The sequence below is a fragment of the Hemitrygon akajei genome, chromosome 17 (genome assembly GCF_048418815.1).
Source record: "Hemitrygon akajei chromosome 17, sHemAka1.3, whole genome shotgun sequence".
Taxonomy (NCBI): domain Eukaryota; kingdom Metazoa; phylum Chordata; class Chondrichthyes; order Myliobatiformes; family Dasyatidae; genus Hemitrygon; species Hemitrygon akajei.
In genome coordinates, this window is record NC_133140.1 from 88,521,635 (window position 1) to 88,546,313 (window position 24,679).

Below are 24,679 nucleotides of genomic sequence, written 5' to 3' on the forward strand. Positions count from 1 at the left end.
AGCACAACATTGTGGGCCGAAGGGCCTGTAATGTGCTGTAGATTATCCAGATGGGAGAACACGTTCAGCAAGTCAGTGGAACTGAGAGGATTGTTCCGAGAGCAGGCAAACCCTCGATGGGCGGAATAGACTTCCATGTGGCGTAAATAAATGAAATCTTGTCCAGCCAATAGTCTGTTTACACAGGAAATCAAAGCAGACCAGTCGGCCCTTTGACCCCTGCCGCCCTTTTTAGTAAGTGATGGCTTATGCTTTGTGACACCTGTCCCCACTCTCCCCCAGACGCCTCCCTGTTATACCTGCGACAGCAGGCTTTGTACAGCCCTGGACAAGGTGATAGTAGGGCGAGGTGTGAGGCATTTATTCCCCTCACTCCAGCAGACTCTCCCCAATCCCAGACCCTTTCCCGCTCGCGGAGCCAGGATCTCTCCGTATGGAATGCGCAGCGACCCGTCCCGGGAGCGCGGAGCGAACTCGCTCCCCACTTTTTCCCCACCCACAGTCATTCTCTGGGCATGGAGGGAGGGAGAGGGGAGGGGGAGCAGGAGGGTCGCAGTCCAGCCACAGCCGCTCGGCCCCTGTGGCTGGCGGGTTCAGAGTCGGCGTCCTGGGTGCTGGAGGTTTGTCCAGGGCCTGGCGCATGGCTCGTCAGAGGGAGGGCGGAGGAACGCCTGGCAATATAAATAGGAAGCGAGAGAGCGCCGCGGAGAAACCCCCAGAGACGGCAGAGGGAGGGAGGGAGAAACGGAGGAAGGAGAGAGGAGGAGGAGAAAAGTGGGGCTGAGTGTGTCTGAAGGTCTCGCCCTATCCCGGGAAGCCCGCCGCTTCTCCGGGCTGGATTCCCGGAGCTGCTCGCCATGCTTTGCCGCCTTTAGGTTCACTATGGAGCACGGCAACTTCTACGAGGTGGAGCCGCAGCCGCCCTTCGTATACCGAGAGGCCGGGGAGCTGGCCGACATCTGCGAGAACGAGAACTCCATCGACATCAGCGCCTACATCGATCCGGCCGCCTTCAACGATGAGTTCCTCGCCGATCTCTTCCACAGCAACCACGGCCACTTGGCCAAACTGGTCCAGGACAAGGGGAAGGGGGTCGGGGAGATGGGAGCCGGGCACCCCTGCTTCGCGCACCGGGACAGTAAGCTCCAGCCGCTGTATTGTCGCTCGGTGGTGGTGAAACAAGAACCGCCTGATCAAAGCGAGGAGGGACGGAACCCGGCGCCGTGCGCCCACCTCCAGTATCAGGTGGCCCACTGTGCCCAGACCAGCGTCCACCTGCCCGGGCAGCCGGGGCAACCCACACCGCCACCCACCCCTGTACCCAGCCCGTTGCCGGCGCATAGGGCACCGCCGCCGGGCGCCAAGAGCAAGAAGTCAGTGGACAAGAACAGCTTGGAGTACCGGCTGAGGAGAGAGCGCAACAACATCGCGGTGCGTAAGAGCCGCGACAAGGCCAAGCTGCGCAACGTGGAGACGCAGCACAAGGTGATGGAGTTGGCAAGCGACAACGAGCGGCTCCGCAACCGCGTCCAGGAGCTGAGCCGGGAGCTCGACACGCTCCGGGGGCTCTTCCGACAACTACCCGAGGCCGCCTTGGTGAAGGCCATGGGAAGCTGCGCCTGAAACCGTGCGGGCGCTCACCACTGTCTGGGCGGGGGAGCTGAGAGCCGGGGCAGCGCAGGGACACACATCGCCCCGGGGCAGTGGGACAAGGTACAGCGGCACCGGACACCCAGGCGGTGGGACGGGGCGGCGTAGGAGATGGAAGCAGGATCCCTCGCCGCGCAGTCCCGGAACTGGACAGCGGGACAATGACAGTGTTCGGCGGAGCCAGAGACTTGTACAGCGCTGTGATTTCTGCCGCCCGGGACCCCAAACTGATATTTAGCTTCTGATGTTTGTAGCTGTTGTGGTTCTCAAGCCGCCCGAGGGCTTGAGCTGTCCGGGCCATGCTGGGGGTGGCGGTGACGGAACCGGAGTCATTGCCCGCCGCTCCCCATCCCATCCCGAAGGCATTTATCTTTTTTTTCAACTAATTTGTACTGGGACCATTGTATGACGACTATGCCTTTTACCTGAAAACGTTTAATAAATCAAATGCTTGTATTTAACTCTTGTAGCACTTTCTCTGGGTCTGCCCGAGCGGGGTTCCGGATCTGGAGGTTAGTTCAAACCTTCCTGTGCAGTCTGTGCCCAGAGCCTTGTCCGACTCCCGTCCCGTCCCCTCCCCTACCTCTGTACTGTTCCCCAACATTCACCTGTCCCTCGCTAAAGTAACCAACCGCGGCTGGTACCTCCTGCCTTTCTGTCTCTTTGTCTCTGCTCCTCCTCCCTCCCCACACACTCTCTCCTCTTCACCCACACTCTCTCCCACCGTCACCCTCTCACTCCCTCCCCCTTCACCCCTCCCCCTCTCTCCCTTCCCTTCCCCCCACCTCTCTCCCTCCAACCCTCTCTCCCACTCCCTCCATCTCTCTCTCCCTTCCCTTCCCCTCCCCTCCCCCTCTCTGTATTCTCCCTCTGTCTTTTCCTCCCGCTGTTGGGAACCTAACCCTCCATCTCGGTGTCGGCGAGAGTTGGGATCGAGGGAAGTGTGTGGACTTTGGGATCCTGGTCCTGTTGGAGCCCCTCAAGCACCGGGCAGCGACCTGTGGGATTCTGCTCCTCCTTCAATTGGACATCCATTGGGAATTTGGCGGCGCGGGTGGGGGGGGGGGGGCACGGTATGAAGGAAGCTGGAAAGGCAGAAGGAAACTGGTTGTGGGGTGGGGGAGGAGTGTTTTAGATCGAAAAATTCAGGGCATGAGTTCAAGCCACTCTCGTTCTTAGGAGGATGAACCCGTGTCCTGAACTTCAACGTTCAAACAGGACTGAGATTCCGTTAACCCATGGTATGCTGGAATGTGTGTGTCAGAGAGAGGGAAATGGAAAAAAAAATGACCAGAACTTATGTTAAGAGCGTACAGTTCTTGTTCTCGTTCAAGATTTGCAGAGGATATAAACTTGAGATCGTAGGAAATGGTGAGCGGAGGGAGCAGTGTGCAGGAGCACACAGTAGGGGGCAGAGTGCAGCAGGGAAACCAGTGGAAGAGGGACAATTGTAATGTAAGCCGCTTATCTAAAATAACCGGTGTTATTTACCTATTGTACTACCGAATGAGGCTTTGTGGCCCAACAGGGCAAACTCACCACACTCCTCACCTGCCACCCATTACCTTTTGTCGTTGTCACATATTCTCCCTCACAAATCCATCTGGTTTTTGATTCTAATGTAACCCACCTTGCACTGAAGGGATAGATGGGTGAGTTTCAGGCCTGGTAGTGAACAGATCCTGTGGCAAAGGTTTCATTATAATGATATAGCGTGGATACAGGTCCGGTCCACGCCAACCACATTTTATATTTTATTTATTTAGAGATACCGTGCAGAACAGACCCAACGAGTCGTGCCTCACCTATTGAACCCTAGCCTACTCACAGAGCAATATAAAACCAATGAGGGAGGAAATCTGAGTGTCTGGAGGAAACTCCCGTGTCCATGGGAAGGAAGAACAAGCTCCTTGCAGAGGGACGCCGGAAATGAACTCGGAACTCTGATTCCCTGAGCTGTAATATTGTTGTGCTGACCACGGTGCACTCTTGTAGGTAGCCCATTGTCCACCTAGCCCTAGTGTGGGTAGCTGCTTGGAGAATCAGTCTGTCTGACAGAGGGTGGGTGGGGAACAGGAGCAATTGGATGCTCTGAGGGATAGCATACACTGGATGGTCTGAAGGGATCAGTGTTGTAAGAAAATACTAAAATTCAAACATGAGTAATGTGAGATTCAAGATTGTTTAATGTCATTTCCAGTACACAAGGTAAAGAAGAACAAAATAGTTGTTAATCCAAATCTGATTCTGCACAAAAACACAATAAGATAAAAAATACAATAATAATAAAACAATAATATAAATACATAAGATAAGCTTATATGCACAGATGGATTGTATGTCCATAAAGGAACACTAGTCACAGGAGTGTCCGTACATAAGGGGATTGACAGGAAATGATAAAGTAGTGGTGGTTGGGGGTTAGTGGGTGGAAGTGTTGATCAGATTTACTGCTTGGGGAAAGTAACAGTGTTTGAGTCTGGCCCTCCTGGTGTGGATGCAATGTAGCCTCCTCCCTAATGGGAGTGGGACAGCCTGGAAGAGTTTGACAGGAAATCTCCGAAAGGAGGTAGAGAAACACCTGAAGGATGTGATGCTGAGGATCTATACACTTGAAATATTGAAAGGCCTGGAAAAAAGTGGATGCGCAGAGGGTGTTTCCTTTAATGAGTAAGTCTCGGACCAGAGGGCACAGCCTCACAATAGAGGAACATCCATTTAGGACAGACATGAAGAGGCATTTCTTTAGCCAGAGAGCTGTAAATCTCATTGCCACTGGTGTCTGTAGGCTGTGGAGGCCAAGTCATTCAGTATATTTATAGAAGAGGTTGATAGGTTCTTGATTAATCAGGGTGTCAGAATTTGCAGGGAGAAAGCAGGAGAATGGGGTTGAGAGGGCTAATGAATCAGCCATGATGGAATGGTGGAGCAGACTCGATGGGCCAAATGGCCTAATCCTGCTTCATGTCTTATAGTCTCATGTTGGGCTGTGGAAGTAGAGCAAGAGTGTGGACTGACTGGAGACTTGCAAAGAGTCAGCATAAGCAAGATGGGCTGAACACCTTTGTGTGACAGGAGGCTGATTTTATATTTCATAAATCAAGTTGTTTCAGGCAATTAAAGCATTCAGGTGATTTAAAGATTTTAAAGACTCAGGTGAGTCTGCAGTTGCTAGAAATCTGGAGTAACACACACACAAAATGCTGGAGGATCCCTGAAGGTACAGACCATCCTGGAGTCAAATCCCTGATTGTCTTTGGAGTACAGTCCATATGCTCCTTCTGAGGTCTTCAGAATCAGATTTATTGTCACTGGCATATATTGTGAAATTTGTTAACTTAGCAGCACCAGTTCAATGTAATAAGTGATAATATAGAAAGAAAAAGGTAAATCAATTACAGTAAGTATATATGTATATTGAATAGATTAAAAATAGTGCAAAGAAAAGTAACATGTATTTTTTAAAAGAGTAAGGTAAGTGTTCATGGGCTGAATGTCCACTTAGGAATCATATGGCAGAGGAGAAGAAGCTGTCACCAAATCGCCATGTGTGTGCCTTCAGGCTTCTGTATCTCCTTCCTGAGGGTGACAATGAAAAGAGGTCATGTACTGGGTGATGCACATCACCTTTCTGAGGCACTGCTCCTAGAAGCCGTCATGGGTACTATGGAAGCTCACTCTCTTCACTTCTGATCCCTCTGTGAGGATTGGTATGTGTTCCTTCGTCTTACCTTTCCAGAAGTCCACAATCAGATCTTTTCTCTTACTGACATAGAGTGCAAAGTTGTTGCTGTGACACCACTCAAACAGCTGGTATATCTTGCTCTCTCATCTCTATCTGAGATTCTAACTATAATGGTTGTATCATCAGTGAGTTTATAGGTGGTATTTGAGCTACGCCTAGCCACATAGTCATATGCGTACAGAGAGAAGAGCAGTGAGCTAAGCACATACCCTTGAGGTGCACCAACCTTGATCATCAGTAAGGAGGAGATATTATCACCAATTCGCACCGATTGTGGTCCTCCGGTTAGGAAGTCGAAGATCCAATTGCAGAGGGAGGTACAGAGGCCCAGGTTCTGTAACTTATTGATCAGGTCTGGTGTTAAATGTTGATCCACAGTGAACAAACAGCATCCAGGTGATCGAAGGCCATGAGAAGAGCCATTGAGATTTTCATGAGTTAGTCAGCATCCTAACTTCTCCTGAAAGCAGTGGTGGGTTGAGGTTCAGATTTAGTGAGAATAGGAATAGAATGGGGTGGCAGATAAATGTGTGTCTGAAGAATTGGAGTAGTGGGTAGGGATTCAGATTTCTGGATAATTGGAACCTCATCTGGGGCAGGTGGGACCTGTACAAAAGGGACGGGTTACACTTGAATCCGAAGGGGACCAATATCCTTGCAGGCAGGTTTACTAGAGCTGTTGGGAGTAGTTTAAACTAATATAGTGGGGGATAGAAACCAGTATGATAGAGCGAGGATGAGCCAGCAGGTTTACAAGTAGATGATGAGTGTAAGGAAGGACAAGTCAATGATTGGGTACAAGTGCAGACAGAGCAAAGAGTTAAATTATACCACAGAGGCAAAATTCAAAAGGGTGAAGAATGCAGGACTGACGGTGCTGTATTTAAATATATGTAGCATTTGGAATAAGGTAGACAAACTCATGGTGCAATTAGAGATTGGTCGGTATGACATTGTGAAAATTACTGTGTCGTGGCTGAAAGAAGGCCATAGTTGGGAGCTTAATGTCAAAGGATATACTTTCTATCAAAAGGACAGGCAGGAAGGCATAGGTGGTGATGTGTCTCTGTTGGTAAGAGATGAAATTACATCTTTAGAAAGAGGTGACATAGGGTCAGAGAATGTTGAATCTTTGTGGGTGGAGTTAAGAAACTGCAAGGGTAAAAAAACCATTATGGGAATCATATACGGTATAGGCCTCCAAACAGCAGCCAAGATGTGGGATTGAGATTGCAAACAGAGCTGGAAAAGGCTTGTAATAATGGTGATGACACTATTGCAACTGGGGACTTCAATGGGTAGGAGGATTGGAAAAATCAGGTTGGTGTCAGATCACAAGAGGGAATTTGCTGAATGCCAACAAGCTGGCTTTTTAGAGCAGGTCTTAAGTTGGATAAGTCACCTGGACCGGATGGACTACATCCCAGAGTCCTGAGAGAGGTTGCTGAAGAGATAACAGATGCATTGGTCATGATCTTTCAAGAATCACTTGATTCTGGCATGGTCCTGGAGGACTGGAAGATTGAAAGTGTCACTCCACTCCTTACAAAGATGGCAAAAGAAAGGAAATTATACGCCAGTTAGCCTAACTTCAGTGTTTGAAAATGTTAGCGTCTATTATTAAGGTTAACGTTTCCGAATACTTGGAGACTAATGATAAAATAAGTCAAAGTCAGCATGGTTTCTGTAAAGATAAATCTTGCCTGACAAATTTATTAGAGTTCCTTGAGGAAGTAACAAGCAGGGTGGACATTTGATAAGGTGCTACATATGAGGCTGCTTAACAAGATAAAATCCTATGGCACTACAGGAAAGATATTGGCATAGATAGAGGAATGGCTGACAGGCAGGAGGCAGCGAGTGGGAATAAAAGGGGCCTTTTCTGGTTAGTTGCTAGTGACTAGTAGTGTTCCTCATGGGTCAGTATTGGGACCACTACTTTTCACATTGTCAATGATTTAAATAACAGAATTGATGGCTTTCTGGCAAAGTTTGTGGCTGATACAAAGATAGGTGAAGGTTTAGGTAGTGCTGAGGAAGCAATGCAATTGCAGCAGGACTTAGAACAATTGGAAATATGGGCAAAAAGTGGCAGATGGAATACAGTGTTGGGAAATGTATGATAATGCACTTTGGTAAAACTAACAATAGTGCAGACTATTATCTAAATGGGGAGAAGGTTCAAACATCAGAGGTGCAGAGGGACATAGGAGTCCTCTTGCAAGACCCTCAGAAGGTTAATTCACAGGTTGAGTCTCTGATAAAGAAGGCAAATGCAATGTTAGCATTTATTTCAAGGGGAAGAGAATATGAAAGCAAGATAATGTTGAGCCTTTATAAGACACTGGTCAGGCTGCATTTGGAGTATTGTTAACAGTTTTGGGCCCCAAGTCTCAGAAAGGATGTGTTCTTATTGGAGAGTCCAGAGGAGGTTCATGAGGATGATTCCAGGAATGAAGGGGTTAACATATGAGGAGTGTTTGGCAGCTTTGGGCCTGTACTCACTGGAATTTAGAAGAATGTGTGGAGATCTCATTAAAACCTACTGAATGTTGAAAGGACTAGATAGGGTGGATGTGGAAAGGATGTTTCCTCTGGTGGGGGTATCCAGAACTCGAGAGCACAAAATTGAGGAACGACCTTTTAGAACAGTGGTAAAAGGAATTTTTCTAGTCAGACAGTAGTGAGTCTGTAGAATGCTCTGCCACAGACTGCGGTGGAGGCCCAGTACATGGCTATATTTAAGGTGGAAGTTTATTGTTTCCTGATCAGTCTGGGCATCAAAATGTATGGCAAGAGGCACGTGTATGGCGTTGTGTGGGATCCAGGATCAGGCTTAGTAGAATGTCGGAACAGACTTGATGGACTGAATGGCCTAATTCTGTTCTTGTGTCTTATGGTCTTATAAGGGGTTCAGAGAGTAGCTGATTGAAGGTTTCAGCAAGGATATGATTAAGGGGTAAGGGCTTCAGTGGGGATCTGAAGAAAAATGATTCGAATCAGAAATGCACTGCCTGATGCCACGAATGGGAGCTTGAATCACCAAGGCCTTCAGATCAAATGCAGGTAAATGGGATTCATGCGGGGGGCTATTTGACAGCACAGACTTGATGGGCTGAAGGTGTGTATCCTCCATTTGTTAGTCTATAACAAATTGTATTTTGGTTAGGGGTTGATTTCTGTTTTGATTTTCGAACTGGACCAGTCTTGGGTCAGGAGTCTGATCACCAACTGTTAGATATGATACTGTGTGTACTGAATGGCCAGGGTCTGTCTGACCAGAGTACAGTGTATGCATGGAGATGTCACAGGGGTCTAGGTTCTTGCCGAACCCCCCCCCCCCCCCCACATTACCACCCGATAACTCATTTCCATCTCTCCAAACCCTGCTGACTTTTCCTGAGCAGCTTCACGCCTCAATTCGCACAACACTATTACAGCTCAGGGCTGTCAGAGCTTGGAATTCATTTCGAATGTCATCTGTAGGGGTTTCTATGTCTTTCCCTTGAAATGTGTGGGTTACATCTCACTGCTTCAGTTCCCTCCCACATTCCCAAGATGTACCAGTTAGTAATGTGTTGCAGTTAGACTTGGGTAAAATCAGTGGTTGCTGGTGGGGTCGGGGGGTGGGGGGGTGGAATTCATAGGGCCGGAGGGCCTGTTCTGCATTGCACCTCCCAAGATAACAAGAGCTGGGAGAGTGGTACTTGTTACCGGAGCCTTCAGGAGAGAAGGAGGGAAGCAGCAGGTGTTGGTGTTGGGGTGTGAGGGGCGGTAAAGGAAAGGAGCATTCCTGTAGACACCATGCCTCTACGAAGGGAGACCATGAGGTGACAGCTTGACCACTGGTCTCCGGAGCTGGTACCACAAAAACTGGGCTAACTCATCTGGCCAGTGGTTGTGAGGCTACAACATCACTCCATCTTCCACCTCCCAGAAACACCAGTATCCCTCAAACCCCTCACCCCTCCATCCAGAAACACTCTATCATCCCTCAAACCCCACACCTCTCCACCCATAAACACCCTATCAACCCTCAAACCCCTCACCTCTCCACCCATAAACACCAGTATCCCTCAAACCCCTCACCTCTCCATCCAGAAACACTTTATCATCCCTCAAACCCCACACCTCTCCACCCATAAACACCAGTATCCCTCAAACCCCTCACCTCTCCATCCAGAAACACTTTATCATCCCTCAAACCCCACACCTCTCCACCCATAAACACCAGTATCCCTCAAACCCCTCACCCCTCCACCCACAAACACCACTATCCCTTAAACTCCACACCCCTCCACCAAGAAACACCACCATCACTCAAACCACTCACCCTCCATCCATAAACACAATCATCTCTCAAACACTCACCCCTCCACCGATCAACGCTCCATCTTTCCTTAAACCACTCACAACTCCACCATTACTCCATACTCCACTACCCATCAGGTCATCCTTCAACTCTCCTCCATCCCTCAAACCTCCTCCAGCCCTCAACTCTCCTCCATCTCGCAAATCTCCAACCATCAACTCTACTCCATCCCTCAAACCTTTTCTATCACTCAACAGTCTGCCATGGCTGAACCCTCCATCCATCCCTCAACTCACCTCCATTCCTCGCCCCTTCTCCATCCCTCAATCCTCATACCTCAACATCATTATAATCCCTCTATTCCTTAATCCTCTATTCCTTAATCCTCCATCCCTTAACCTTCCTCCGTTCCTCAGCCCTCCCCCATTCTGCAACTCTCCTTCATACCCAACTCTCCTCCATTCCTCAACCCTCCTCCATTCTGCAACCCTCCTTCATACCCAACTCTCCTCCATTCCTCAGCCCTCCTCCATTCTGCAACCCTCCTTCATACCCAACTCTCCTCCATTCCTCAGCCCTCCTCCACCTCCAACCTCCATTCTTCAACCATCTAACACTCTCACCCCTCCTCCATCACTCAACCCTCATCCCTTCTCCATCTCTTTGCTTCCACTGCCCAACCCATTAGCTTGTCCATGTTGGCCCCTCTTGTAGTTGAATGCTTTAGATTTTGGTCATGTTCCAGACTGAGTCTTTTGGTATTGGGATCAGACTGTGCCTGATGGGGTTACTCTGTGACACACTCCCACCACAGATAAGGCAGGACCTCCAATCAGGAGAGCTCGGCAAATTCTGTGAGGATTTCTGATATGGACAAAGTGCAAGGCTCTGGGGAGCTTTTCCTGCCTTCCCTGTGTTTATTTCCAGCTAATATTTAACCTGTTGCCAGAGAGAGCAGTCCTACATGAGCCCACACACCCTGAGCGAACCATCTTCGCCGGCCATGCCCTACACCCTCGGGCTCTGCAGGCAGGTAAACCCGGCTGACGGGCTCTCCACCCTTTCTGCTGGTAATCAGAGATTTATTGACAATACAACTCGCTGTCCAAAGTCCTTTAAAGATAAGACTTACAACCAGCAGGAATGTAGGCTGACTGATCCAAACTGAAACGTGCTGACTTTGAGAATTGGAATGAAGTGGGGTGGGGGACAGAGGTTTGGCTGTTCAGAATTAGGCCTAATAAAAACTAAAAATTACCGAATTTAATATATATAAACGTTAAATCAAGTTCATTTGTTTGTTAAGTACAGTGCCGTATGGTGTGGGCGATCATGGTCGTTCCATGACCATGATTGTTCTTGGCAATTTTTACTACAGATATCGTTTGACACTGTCTTTACAAAACAGATGACCCCAGCCACTGTCAATATTCTCCAGAAGTTGTCTGCCTGGCATCAGTGGGTGCATCACCAAGGCTAGTTACTTGCACCAGCTGCTCATACGACTCTCCACCACCTACACCCGTGGCTTCACATGACCCTGACTGGGGGTAAGGGGGCTAAGCAGCTGATACACCTTGCCCAAGGCTGACCTGGAAGCTAGCAAAGGGAAGGAACCCCTTTCAACTCCTTCGGTAGAGACGTATCTCCACCCAACAGGTTAAATATCAACTGGAAATTAAGTAAGTAGCGCAAAAAGAGAGCAAAATTTAAAAAAAGTAGTGAGGTAGTGTTCATTGTCAAGTTCAGAAATCTGATGGCGGAGGGGAAGAAGGTGTTCCTGAAATATTGAGTTTGCATCTTCAGGATCCTGTACCACCTCCCTGATGATAACAACAAGAAGAGGGCATGTCCTGGGTGATGGGGGTCCTTAATGATGGATGCTCCTTTCTGAGGCGTCACCTTCTGAAGGTGCCTTGGATGATAGTTAATTTCCAATGCTGGAGTTTATTTTAATGTACAGTAGGTGGACCATTCGGACACTTTGTCTGTGCGAGTCTCATTTGAAAGAATTACCTCTCAGCATCTGACAGATGATAAGACAATGAGAATAAGAGCAGAATTAGGCCATTTTGCCCAAAGAATCTGCTCCACCTTTCCATCAAAGCTGATTTATTATCCCTCTCAACCCCATTCTTAGGGAACTGGAGATGCAGCTCGATGACCTTCGTCTGGTCAAGGAAAGTGAGAAGGTGAGAGAAAGGAGCTACAGGCAAGTAGTCACACCGGGGCCTCGGGATACAGATAAGTGGGTCACAGTCAGGAGAGGGAAGGGCAGGAGTAAGATACTAGAGAGTACTCCTGTGGGTATTCCCCTTAACAATAAGTACCCCTGCTTGAGTACTGTTGGGGGAGACGGCCTACCTGGGGGAAGCAACAGTGGCCATGCCTCTGGCACAGAGTTCGGCCCTGTGGCTCAGAAGGGTAGCGAAAGGAAGAGGATGGCAGTAGTGATAGCGGACTCTATAGTTAAGGGGTCAGACTGTGGATGCAGTAAAGAAACTCGGATGGTAGTTTGCCTCCCAGATGCCAGGGTCCAGGATGTTTCTGATCGCGTCCACGGTATCCTGAAGTGGGAAGGTGAACAGCCAGAGGTCGTGGAAAATATCGGTACCAACGACATAGGTAGGAATAGGGAGGAGGTCCTGAAAACAGACTACAGGGAGTTAGGAAGGAAGTTGAGAAGCAGGACCTCAAAGGTCCTGCTTCTTGGGATTACTGCCTGTGCCACGTGACAGTGAATATAGAAATAGAATGAGATGGAGGATAAATGCGTGGCTGAGCGATTGGACCGGGGGCAGAGATTCAGGTTTCTGGATCATTGGAACCTCTTTTGGGGCAGGCGTGACCTGTACAAAAAGGACAAGTTATACTTGAATCCGAGGAGGACCAATATCCTGGCGGGGAGGTTTGCTACGGTTATTGCGGAGAGTTTAAACTAGGATTGCTGGGGGGTGGGAACCAAACTGAAGAGACAAAGAAAGGGGCGGTTAGATCACATATAGAGAAAGCTTGGAGACAATGCAAAAGGGAGGATAGGCAGGTAATAGAGAAGGGATACACACAGACCAATGGTTTGACATGTGTCTATTTTAATACAAGAAGCATCATGAAGAAAGCGGACAAGACTAGAGTCTGGATCAGTACCTGGAGCTGTGGCCATTACAGAGACTTGGATGGCTCAGGGGCAGGAATGGTTACTTAGAGTGCCAGGCTTTAGATGTTTCAGAAAGGACAGGGAGGGAGGTAAAAGAGGTGGGGGCGTGGCACTGCTGATCAGAGATAGTGTCACGGCTGCAGAAAAGGAGGAAGTCACGGAGGGACTGTCTACAGAGTGTCTGTGGGTGGAAGTTAGAAACAGGAAGGGTTCAATAACTCTACTGGATGTTTCTTATCGACCACCCAATAGTAACAGGAACATCAAGGAGCAGATAGGGAGACAGATTCTGGAAAGGAGTAATAGTAACAGGATTGTTGTGGTGGGAGATTTTAATTTCCCAAATATCAATTAGAATATCCCTTGAGCAAGGGGTTTAGATGGGGTGGAGTTTGTTAGGTGTGTTCAAGAAGGTTTCTTGACACAGTATGTAGATAAGCCTACAAGCGGAGAGGCTGTGCTTGATCTGGTATTGGGAAATTAACCTGGTCAAGTGTCAGATCTCACAGTGGGAGAGCAATTTGGAGATAGTGATCATAATTCTATCTCCTTTACCATAGCATTGGAAAGGGATAGGAACAGACAAGTTATGGAAATGTTTAATTGGAGTAAGGGGAAATATGAGGCTATCAGTTAGGAACTTGGAAGCATAAATTGGGGTTCTCAGGGAAACATACAGAAGAAATGTGGCAAATGTTCAGGGGATATTTGTGTGGAGTTCTGCATAGGTACATTCCAATAAGACAGGGAAAGGATGGTAGGGTACAGGAACCAAGGCTGTTGAAAACCTAGTCAAGAAGAAAAGAAGAGATTACGAAAGGTTCAAAAAACTGGTTAATGATAGAGATCTAGAAGATTATAAGGCTAGCAGGAAGGAGCTTAAGAAGGAAATTAGGAGAGCCAGAAGGGGCCATGAGAAGGCCTTAGCGGACAGGATTAAGGAAAACCCCAAGGCATTCCACAAGTATGTGAAGAGCAAGAGGATAAGGTGTGAGAGAATAGAACCAATCAAGTGTGACAGTGGAAAAGTGTGTATGGAACCGGAGGAGGTAGCAGAGATACTTAATGAGTACTTTGCTTCAGTATTCACTATGGAAAAGGATCTTGGCAATTGTTGGGATGACTTACAGCAGATTGAAAAGCTTGAGCATATAGACATTAAGAGAGAGGATGTGCTGGAGCTTTTGAAAGCATGAAGTTGGATAAGACTCCGAGACTGGACGAGATGTACCCTAGGCTACTGTGTGAGGCGAGGGAGGAGATTGCTGAGCCTCTGGCGATGATCTTTGCATCATCAATGGGGATGGGAGAGGTTCTAGAGGATTGGAGGGTTGCAGATATTGTTCCTTTATTCAAGAAATGGAGTAGAGATAGCCCAGGAAATTATAGACCAGTGAGTCTTACTTCAGTGGTTTGGTAAGTTGATGGAAAAGATCCTGAGAGGCAGGATTTATGAACATTTGGAGAGGCATAAAATGATTAGGAATAGTCAGCATAGCTTTGTCAAAGGCAAGTCATGCCTTATGAGCCTAATTGAATTCTTTGAGGATGTGACTAAACACGCTGATGAAGGTAGAGCAGTAGGTGTAGTGTATATGGATTTCAGCAAGGCATTTGATAAGGTACCCCCTTGCAAGGCTTACTGAGAAAGTAAGGAGGCATGGGATCCAAGGGGACCTTGTTTTGTGGATCCAGAACTAGCTTGCCCACAGAAGGCAAAGAGTGGTTGTAGACAGGTCATATTTTGCATGGAGGTTGGTGGCCAGTGATGTGCCTCAGGGATCTGTTCTGGGAGCCCTTCTCTTCATGATTTTTATAAATGACCTGGATGAGGAAGTGGACGGATGGGTTAGTGAATTTGCTGATGACACAGAGGTTGGGGGTGTTGTGGAAAGTGTGGAGGGCTGTAAGAGATTACAACGGAACATTGATAGGATGCAAAAACTGGGCTGAGGAGTGGCAGGTGGTGTTCAACCTAGATTAGTGTGAGGTGGTTCATTTTGGTAAGTCAAATATAATGGCAAAATTAATGTTAAGACTCTTGACTGTGTGGAGGATCAGAGGGATCTTGGGGTCCGAGTCTATAGGACATTCAAAGCTGGTGTGTAGGTTGACTCTGTGGTTAAGAAGGCATATGGTACATTGGACTTCATCAATCATGGGATTGAATTTAAGAGCCAAGAGGAAATGTTGCAGCTATATAGGACCCCAGTCAGACCCCACTTGGAGTACTGTGCTCAATTCTGGTCACCTCACTACAGGAAGGAAGTGGAAACCATAGAAAGAGTGCAGAGGAGATTTACAAGGATGTTGCCTGGATTGGGGAGCATGCCTTATGAGAATAGGTTAAGTGAACTCGGCCTTTTTTCCTTGGATTGACGGACGATGAGAGCTGACCTGATAGAGGTGTATAAGATAATGAGAGGCATTGATCGTGTGGATAGTCAGATGCTTTTCCCCAGGGTCGAAATGGCTAACAGGAGAGGGCACAGTTTTAAGGTGCTTGGAAGCAGATACAGAGGAGATGGCAGGGGTAAGTTTTTTACGCAGAGAGTGGTGAGTGTGTGGAATAGACTGCTGGCAATGGTGGAAGCGGAAATGATAGGGTCTTTTAAGAGACTCCTGAATGGCGACATGGAACTTAGAAAAATAGAGGGCTATTAGTAAGCCTAGGTTGTTCTGAGGTAAGGACATGTTCGGCACAGCTTTGTGGGCTGAAGGGCCTGTATTGTGCTGTAGGTTTTCTATGTTTCTATTCTCTTGTCTTTTTCCTATAACCTTTGATGTCCTTACTCGTCAAGAACCTATTAACAAATGAGAAAATCTGCAGATGCTGGAAATCCAAACAACACACACAAATGCTGGAGGAACTCAGTAGGCCAGGCATTATCTAGGGAAAAGAGTACAGTCAACATTTCAGGCTGCGACCCTTCATCTGGACCGGAGAGAAAAGACTGAGTCAGAGTAAGATGGTGGGGGAAGAGAGGAAGAAATCCAAATGACCTACACAGGTGTTTCTCCTCTCCTCCCCACCTTCTTCCTCTCACTCCAGTCTTTCCTCTCTAGTCCTGATGAAGGGTCTCGGTCCAAAATGTCAACTGTACCCTTTTCCATAGATGCTGCCTGGCCAGCATTTTGTGTGTGTTGCAAGAACCTAACAATAGGTTTTAAGTAGGCTTTAAATAACAATAGGCTTTTAAATATGGCCTCTACAGCTTTCTGTGGTGATGAATTCCACAGATTTACCAACCTCTGGCTAAAGAAATTCCTCCTCATCTCTGTTCTAAATGAACATACCTCTGATCAGAGGCTGCCCCTCTGGCCCTAGATACCTCCACTATAGGAAACGTCCTCTCCACGCCTGCGAAGTTTGCTGGAGTCTTTGGTGACAAACCGAGTCTCCTCAGACTCCGAATGAAATGTAGCTGCTGTCATGCCACCTTTGTAACTGCATTGATATGTGGGGCCCAGGATAGATCTTGAGATGCTGACACCCAGGAACTTGAAACTGCTCACACTTCCCACTTATGATCCCTCGATGAGGACTGGTGTATGTTCCCTCAATTTCTCCTTCATGAAGTCCACAATCAGTTCCCTGGTTTTACTCCTGATGAGTGCAAGGTTGTTGTTGCAACGCCATTTGAGAGAGAGAGGGAGACACGATCAACATTTCAGGACTGTGACCTCTCATCGCCTGACCCATTGAGCGTTTCCAGTATTTTGATTTTCTGACTTCGCCTCTATATGACTCCAAACGCACAGTGCTAACTCCTAACTGCTCTCCCAGGCATCTGTTAGAGTTAACCAACAACAGTTGACCCAGTCACTGAGGACTAAGCTGTGAGGTCGGTGTCACTCTGCACGTGAAGGTGAGTGTTTCAGGGTATTTGTCACTCTCTCAGGATTATTGAGGTCAAACCATGATCACATTTCCTGTTGTGATGTGATTAATGGCCATACCAATCTCCAACTTGCCATTCCCTCATTGTTGGAACTTGTCATATCTGTAACACTGGTGCCACAGGACAGTTTCATAGTACAAAGATTGCGATCTGTAAAAAACATTTAGTTTTCTGAAACATGACCTTCCTAGCTGTGGGTCAGATTTGGCAGCTTTGCAATCACCAGTGTATTACCCATCACCCGGGTATTTACCAGAAGAACTGATGGTTTTCATTTCCTCAAACCCAAGCTCTTGGTTTAGCTTTGCTCAACATCAGTGAGACATTTGGGTGACTTTCTCAGAAACCCTGGCAATTACCATCCTGCACTCAACTAATGTTTACACGCCCAGCCTCAACTTCTCTTTTCAATTTCTTCCCTTTGAATCCCAATATATCTATTAAAATATCTATTCTAAACTGCATTAATTATTTTTAAGAGGGAAGTGGTGTAAATAGTTTTGCCCAGCCCATGGTCCGGCTAAGTTTATTGAATCTCTGCCACAGTAACACATACAAAACACCGGAGGAACTCAGCAGGTCAGGCAGCATCTATGGAGAGGAATAAAGAGTTGATGTTTCAGGCTGAGACCCTTCTTCAGAACCTCTGCCAGATATTCAAATGAGTAATTCTCAGTTCAGTCCACTCATCTCAACAATTAAGCTATTCCGAGGGACAAACTCAGTACAAGCTTGGCTCAGCACTAGATCATCCCAATGCAATCTGCAAACTCCTGACTTTACTCAGCACCACTGATTTGCCCCTTACCCCTTACAACATATCAGAATATTACACAGCCTCTGTCGGGTTTACCACAGGCCACTCTTGCCCAACGTAGCTCAGCTGGCGTGGATAGTGGCATGTTTTAGCCAGAATTTTGGAGCTTCTTGATCCATCTTGTTGATTGTCTAGACCTCCAAACCTGCTGAACTGCAGAGCTTTCTTTTAAACGGTGCCTGCACATTTAGAGTCATCGTAGAGGACTACAGCACAGAAACAGCCCACTTAGTCCCCTTGATCTGTAACTGGACCATAACCCCCCCACAACCTTCCCATCCATGTATCTATTCAAACCTCTTAAATGTAGTGATTGAACCCACATCCACTAGTAATTTGTTCCACATTCACACCACACTCTGATAGATAGATGATAGATAGATACTTTATTCATCCCCATGGGGAAATTCAACTTTTTTTTCCAATGTCCCATACACTTGTTGTAGCAAAACTAATTACATACAATACTTAACTCAGTAAAAAATATGATATGCATCTAAATCACTATCTCAAAAAGCATTAATATCACTCTGACTGAACAAGTTCCGCCTCAGGTTCCCCTTAAATATTTCACATTTCACCCTTAACCCAGGCCCTCTAGCTGTTGTCTCACCCAACCTCAATGAAAAAAGAACCTGCTTGCATTTAGCCTATCTGTATCACTCTATCAAATCTCCCCTCATTCTCCTACACTCCAGGGAATTATGTCCTAACCTACACAAACTCGCCCTGTAACTCAGGTCCACAAGTCCCATCAACATCCTTGTAAAATAGATAGATAGATAGATAGATACTTTATTCATCCCCATGGGGAAATTCAACTTTTTTCCAATGTCCCATACACTTGTTGTAGCATAACTAATTACATACAATACTTAACTCAGTAAAAAAATATTATATGCATCTAAATCACTATCTCAAAAAGCATTAATAATAGCTTTTAAAAAGTTCTTAAGTCCTGGCGGTAGAATTGTAAAGCCTAATGGCATTGGGGAGTATTGACCTCTTCATCCTGTCTGAGGAGCATTGCATCGATAGTAACCTGTCGCTGAAACTGCTTCTCTGTCTCTGGATGGTGCTATGTAGAGGATGTTCAGAGTTATCCATAATTGACCGTAGCCTACTCAGCGCCCTTCGCTCAGCTAAATTTCTCTGCACTCTTTTAATCTTCAATTTAATTTTACAAAATTTTACAAAATTTTACAAAATTTTACAATTTTACAAATTTTACAATTTTACAAATTTTACAAAAATTTTTTTTGATTTGGAACAAGAAGGCAGCGGGAGAGCACCTAAGGATTTCCAGCGGGAAGATATTTTGAGTTCTCGGGGGAAGAGAGAGGCCAGACTGCGCAGGCACGTGACGTCAGCCAGTTGAGCATGAACAGTTTAAAAAGAAGGCAGCCATAATCCAGCAGGCAGCGGAGTGAGAGGCAGCAGAGTGAAAGGGTTTTGGCTCCACGGGCTTCAACGGTAACAGGACGAGGTGAGGCAGTTGTTGATTGCAAAAGGAGGTAGTATGTGTGTGAGGCCAGTTTTCTGTGGTCGGTGTCAGATGTGGGAGGTCCTGGAGTCTCCCGGCATCCCAGACGGCCACATCTGCACCTGGTGCATCGAGATGCAACTCCTAAGGGACCGTGTTAGGGAACTGGAGCTGCAGCTCGATGACCTTCGTCTGGTCAGGGTGAGTGAGTGAGGAGGTGATAGAGAGGAGTTACAGATAGGTGGTCACTCCGGGGCCACGGGGGACAGAGAAATGGGTCACAGTCAGGAGAGGGAAGGGGAAGAGTCAGGTACTAGAAAGTACCCCTGTGGCTGTACCCCTTGACAATAAGTACTCCTGTTTGAGTACTGTTGGGGGGGCAGCCTACCTGGGGGAAGCGACAGTGGCCATGCCTCTGGCACAGAGTCTGGCCCTGTAGCTCAGAAGGGTAGGGAAAGGAAGAGGAAGGCAGTAGTGATAGGGGACTATAGTCAGGGGGTCAGACAGGCGATTCTGTGGATGCAGGAAAGAAACTCGGATGGTAGTTTGCCTCCCAGGTGTCAGGGTCCAGGATGTTTCTGATCGCGTCCAAGATATCCTGCGATGGGAGGAAGAACAGGCAGAGGTCGTGGTACATATTGGTACCAATGACATAGGTAGGAAAAGGGAAGAGGTCCTGAAAAAAGACAACAGGGAGTTAGGAAGGAAGTTGAAAAGCAGGACCTCAAAGGTAGTAATCTCGCGACAGTGAGAATAGGAATAGAATGAGGTGGATTAGTATGTGGAACTACGATGTTGTGGCCATTACTGAAACTTGGTTGGAGGAAGGCAGGATTGGATGATGCAGATCCCGGGGTTCAGGTGTTTTAAAAGGAATAGGATGGGAGGTAGAAAAGAGGGGGGGAGTGGTATTGCTGGTCAGGGATAGTATCACGGCTATAGAAATGGAGGACGCTGCAGAAGGAGTGTCCACGGAGTCAGTCTGGGTGTAAGTCAGAAATAGGAAGGGATCAATCACTGTGCTGGGAGTAGTCTATAGGCCCCCAAATAGCCCTCGGGACACCAAGGAGCAGATAAACAGGCAGACTTTAGAATGGTGCAGGGTAGTAGTTATGGGTGATTTCAAATTCCCTCATATTGACTGGCACCTCCTGAGTGCAAGGGGGATAGATGGGGCTGAATTTGTCAGGTGTGTTCAAGAAGGATTCCTGAAACAGTATGTGGATCGGCTGACGAGAGGAGAGGCTATGCTGGATCTAGTTCTGGGTAATGAACCTGGCCAGGTGACAGACCTCTTGGTGGGGGAGCATTTTGGTGAGAGTCACCACAACTCCCTTAGCTTCAGCATAGCTATGGAAAGGGATAAAATCAGACGAAATGGTAAAGTACTTAACTGGGGAAGGGCTAACTTTGAAGGGATGAGGCAGGAACTAGTGAGAGTAAATTGGAAACAGATGTTCATAGGGGAAAGCACATAAGTAATGTGGGAGAAGTTTAGGGACCACTTGAGCTGGGTTCAGGATAGGTTTGTCCCACTGAGGCAAGGAAAAAATGGTAGGAAAAGGGAACTGTGGCTGACGAAACATGTGAGGCAACTCGTCAAGAGGAAAAAGGAAGTATATGTTAGATATAAGAAGCAGGAAGTAGGAGGGGTTTATGAGAAATATAGGGTAGCCAGGAAGGAGCTAAAGAAAGGACTTAGGAGAGCTTGAAGGGGGCATAAGAAAGCCTTGACATGTAGGATTAAGGAGAACCCCAAGGCATTCTATGCGTATGTGAAGAACAGGAGGATGACGAGAACGAAGGTGGGACCGCTAAAGAATAAAGAGGGCAACATGTGCCTGGAAGCGGAGGAGATTGGGGAGGTCCTAAATGAATACTTTGTTTCAGTATTCACAAGTGAAAAGGATCTTGATCAGGATGAGGTCGAAGTAGAGCAGGCCTGTGTGCTGGACAATGTGGAGATTAAGGAAGAAGAAGTGCTGGATCTTCTTAAAAACATTAAGATTGATAAATCCCCAGGGCCAGATACGATACACCCCAGGTTGTTGTGGGAATTGAGAGAAGAGATCGCAGATCATTAGCTATGATTTTTGAATCCTCTTTTGCTGCAGGGGAAGTGCCGGAGGACTGGAGAATGGCAAATGTAGTTCCCTTGTTTAAAAAAGGTAATAGGGAGAAACCTGGGAACTATAGACTGGTGGGGTTGTACATCGGTGGTATGCAAACTACTGGAAAGGATTCTTAAGAATAGGATCTACGAGCATTTGGAGAAGTACAGTCTACTCATGGATAGTCAACATGGCTTTGTGAAGAGAAGATCATGCCTCACGAGCCTGATTGAGTTATTTGAAGAGATAACAAAAGAAATTGATGAGGGTAGGGCAGTGGATGTGGTCTACATGGACTTTAGCAAAGCATTTGACAAGGTCCCTCATGAGAGACTCATCCAGAAAGTCATGAGGCATGGGATAAGTGGAACCTTGGCTGTTTGGGTAAAAGATTGGCTTAAAGGAAGAAAGCAGAGGGTAGTTGTGGAAGGAAAGTATTCTGCCTGGAGGTCGGTGACTAGTGGAGTGCCGCAGGGATCTGTCCTGGGACCCCTGCTATTTGTGATTTTTATAAATGACCTGGATGTAGAGGCGGAAGGATGGGTGAGTAAGTTTGCAGATGACATGAAGATTGGAGGAGTTGTGGATGGAGCTGTAGGTTGTCGAAGGTTACAAGAGGATATAGACAGGCTGCAGAGTTGGGCAGAAAAATGGCAGATGGAGTTCAATCCGGACAAGTGTGAGGTGATGCATTTTGGAAGGACAAACCAGAAGACTGAGTACAGGATTAATGGTCAGTTACTTAAGAGTGTGGATGAACAAAGGGACTTTGGGGTTCAAATCCATACATCCCTCAAAGTCGCTGCGCAGGTTGATAGGGTAGTTAAAGAAGGCTTATGGGATGCTAAGCTTCATTAACAGGGGGATTGAGTTCAAGAGTAGAGAGGTCATGTTGCAACTCTACAAATCTCTGGTGAGACCGCACTTAGAGTATTGTGTTCAATTCTGGTCACCTCATTATAGGAAGGATGTGGGAGCTATGGAGAGGGTGCAGAGGAGATTTACCAGGATGTTGCCTGGTTTGGAGAACAAGTCATATGAAGCAAGGTTAGCAGAGCTGGGACTTTTCTCTTTGGAGCGTAGAAGAATGAGAGGGGACTTGATGGAGATCTACAAGATTATGGGAGGCATAGATAGGGTGGATAGTCAGTACCTGTTTCCCAGAGCACCGATAGCAAACACCAGAGGGCATATGTACAAAATTAAGGGAGGGAAATTTAGGGGAGATATCAGGGGTAAGTTTTTTACACAGAGGGTTGTGAGTGCCTGGAATGACTTGCCAGGTATGGTGGTGGAGGCTAAAACATTAGGGGTATGTAAGAGCCTCTTGGACAGGCACATGGATGAAAGAAAAATGGAGGGGTAGTGTGGGTTTAGTACTTTTTTTTAAGGATTATATGGGTCAGCACAACATGGAGGGCTGAAGGGCCTGTACTGTGCTGTAGTGTTCTGTGGTTCTATGGATCTTTGCCTGATCTTTGTCTATCTACCGAGGCACCGTGCTGGCTCAGATGCTCCACACTGAGCCAGGCCATGAGGGAGGGATGTGGGGAGCGTAAGAGGGGCCATAAGAGGAGGATGTAAGAGTTCGAAAGCCAGAATAAGTGTGAGGAGATGGGTGGAGTGGGCCAACTCAGTCTGCCTCAAGCCAGAACATATCAGCAAAATATTTATGTTGGCCCAGGCAGAGCAGATCCTGTGGCCTGCACTGGGCAGGTTGCCAGATGTCAATATGTAGCGTGCCTGTACAAGCCAGCTGAACCAGGGCTGTGTGATGTTGCAGGGACTCCACACCACTGTGAAACTCTTCCCCATCCCTTGACACTGGTGTCTGACCAAGTTCTTTGGATGAGCTGTGGGTTCACATCCTTACACAGAGAACTTACAGCATGGGTGTAGCCATTCAGCCCTTCTGATGCATGCTGTGCCTCTGCTCCACACAGTCTCCTCACATCCCTATTTCCATACACCACAATCAGCCCATTCAATCTAGGCCAACTCGAGAGCAAATCTTTCTCCTGTAACCTAATCTCCAAGTTCCAAGCATATTTATGATTGAAGTTTGTATACCATATACAACCTTAAGTTTCAACTTCTTGCAGGCAACCACTAAACAAATCGAACACAATAGAATCCATGAAAAAAACCCACACCACAAAGTCATACATTCAATATGTGAAAAAAGAACAAATCGTGCAAACTTTAAACAAAAACAAAACCAGACAGTCCACAGCCTCAGACCCGGTTTAGTGCTGAGGTGAGTACAGTCAGTCCAGGCCCAATGACTACAGTCCACAGCCTCAGACCCGGTTTAGTGCTGAGGTGAGTACAGTCAGTCCAGGCCCAATGACTACAGTCCACAGCCTCAGTGCCGGTTTAGTGCTGAGGTGAGTACAGTCAGTCCAGGCCCAATGACTACAGTCCACAGCCTCAGACCCGGTTTAGTGCTGAGGTGAGTACAGTCAGTCCAGGCCCAATGACTACAGTCCACAGCCTCGGAGCCGGTTTAGTGCTGAGGTGAGTACAGTCAGTCCAAGCCCAATGACTACAGTCCACAGCCTCGGAGCCGGTTTAGTGCTGAGGTGAGTACAGTCAGTCCAGGCCCAATGACTACAGTCCACAGCCTCAGACCCGGTTTAGTGCTGAGGTGAGTACAGTCAGTCCAGGCCCAATGACTACAGTCCACAGCCTCGGAGCCGGTTTAGTGCTGAGGTGAGTACAGTCAGTCCAGGCCCAATGACTACAGTCCACAGCCTAGGAGCCGGTTTAGTGCTGAGGTGAGTACAGTCAGTCCAGGCCCAATGACTACAGTCCACAGCCTCGGAGCCGGTTTAGTGCTGAGGTGAGTACAGTCAGTCCAGGCCCAATGACTACAGTCCACAGCCTCGGAGCCGGTTTAGTGCTGAGGTGAGTACAGTCAGTCCAGGCCCAATGACTACAGTCCACAGCCTCAGACCCGGTTTAGTGCTGAGGTGAGTACAGTCAGTCCAGGCCCAATGACTACAGTCCACAGCCTCGGAGCCGGTTTAGTGCTGAGGTGAGTACAGTCAGTCCAGGCCCAATGACTACAGTCCACAGCCTCGGAGCCGGTTTAGTGCTGAGGTGAGTACAGTCAGTCCAGGCCCAATGACTACAGTCCACAGCCTCAGACCCGGTTTAGTGCTGAGGTGAGTACAGTCAGTCCAGGCCCAATGACTACAGTCCACAGCCTCGGAGCCGGTTTAGTGCTGAGGTGAGTACAGTCAGTCCAGGCCCAATGACTACAGTCCACAGCCTCAGACCCGGTTTAGTGCTGAGGTGAGTACAGTCAGTCCAGGCCCAATGACTACAGTCCACAGCCTCAGACCCGGTTTAGTGCTGAGGTGAGTACAGTCAGTCCAGGCCCAATGACTACAGTCCACAGCCTCGGAGCCGGTTTAGTGCTGAGGTGAGTACAGTCAGTCCAGGCCCAATGACTACAGTCCACAGCCTCGGAGCCGGTTTAGTGCTGAGGTGAGTACAG

General features: G+C 47.6%; 1 protein-coding gene across 1 annotated transcript; it reads left to right on the forward strand.

Annotated features, from left to right (window-relative positions):
* The first annotated feature begins 692 nt into the window (after positions 1-692).
* On the forward strand, positions 693-2,111 carry cebpa (CCAAT enhancer binding protein alpha). Its single transcript, XM_073070498.1, has one exon. It carries the CDS (start codon positions 883-885, stop codon positions 1,621-1,623), a length of 741 nt encoding a protein of 246 aa, XP_072926599.1. The 5' UTR covers positions 693-882; the 3' UTR covers positions 1,624-2,111.
* Positions 2,112-24,679: the final 22,568 nt, after the last annotated feature.

Excerpts from the sequence above, each read along its gene's own strand:
- cebpa (XM_073070498.1), top strand. The coding sequence starts at position 883 with ATGGAGCACGGCAACTTCTACGAGGTGGAGCCGCAGCCGCCCTTCGTA.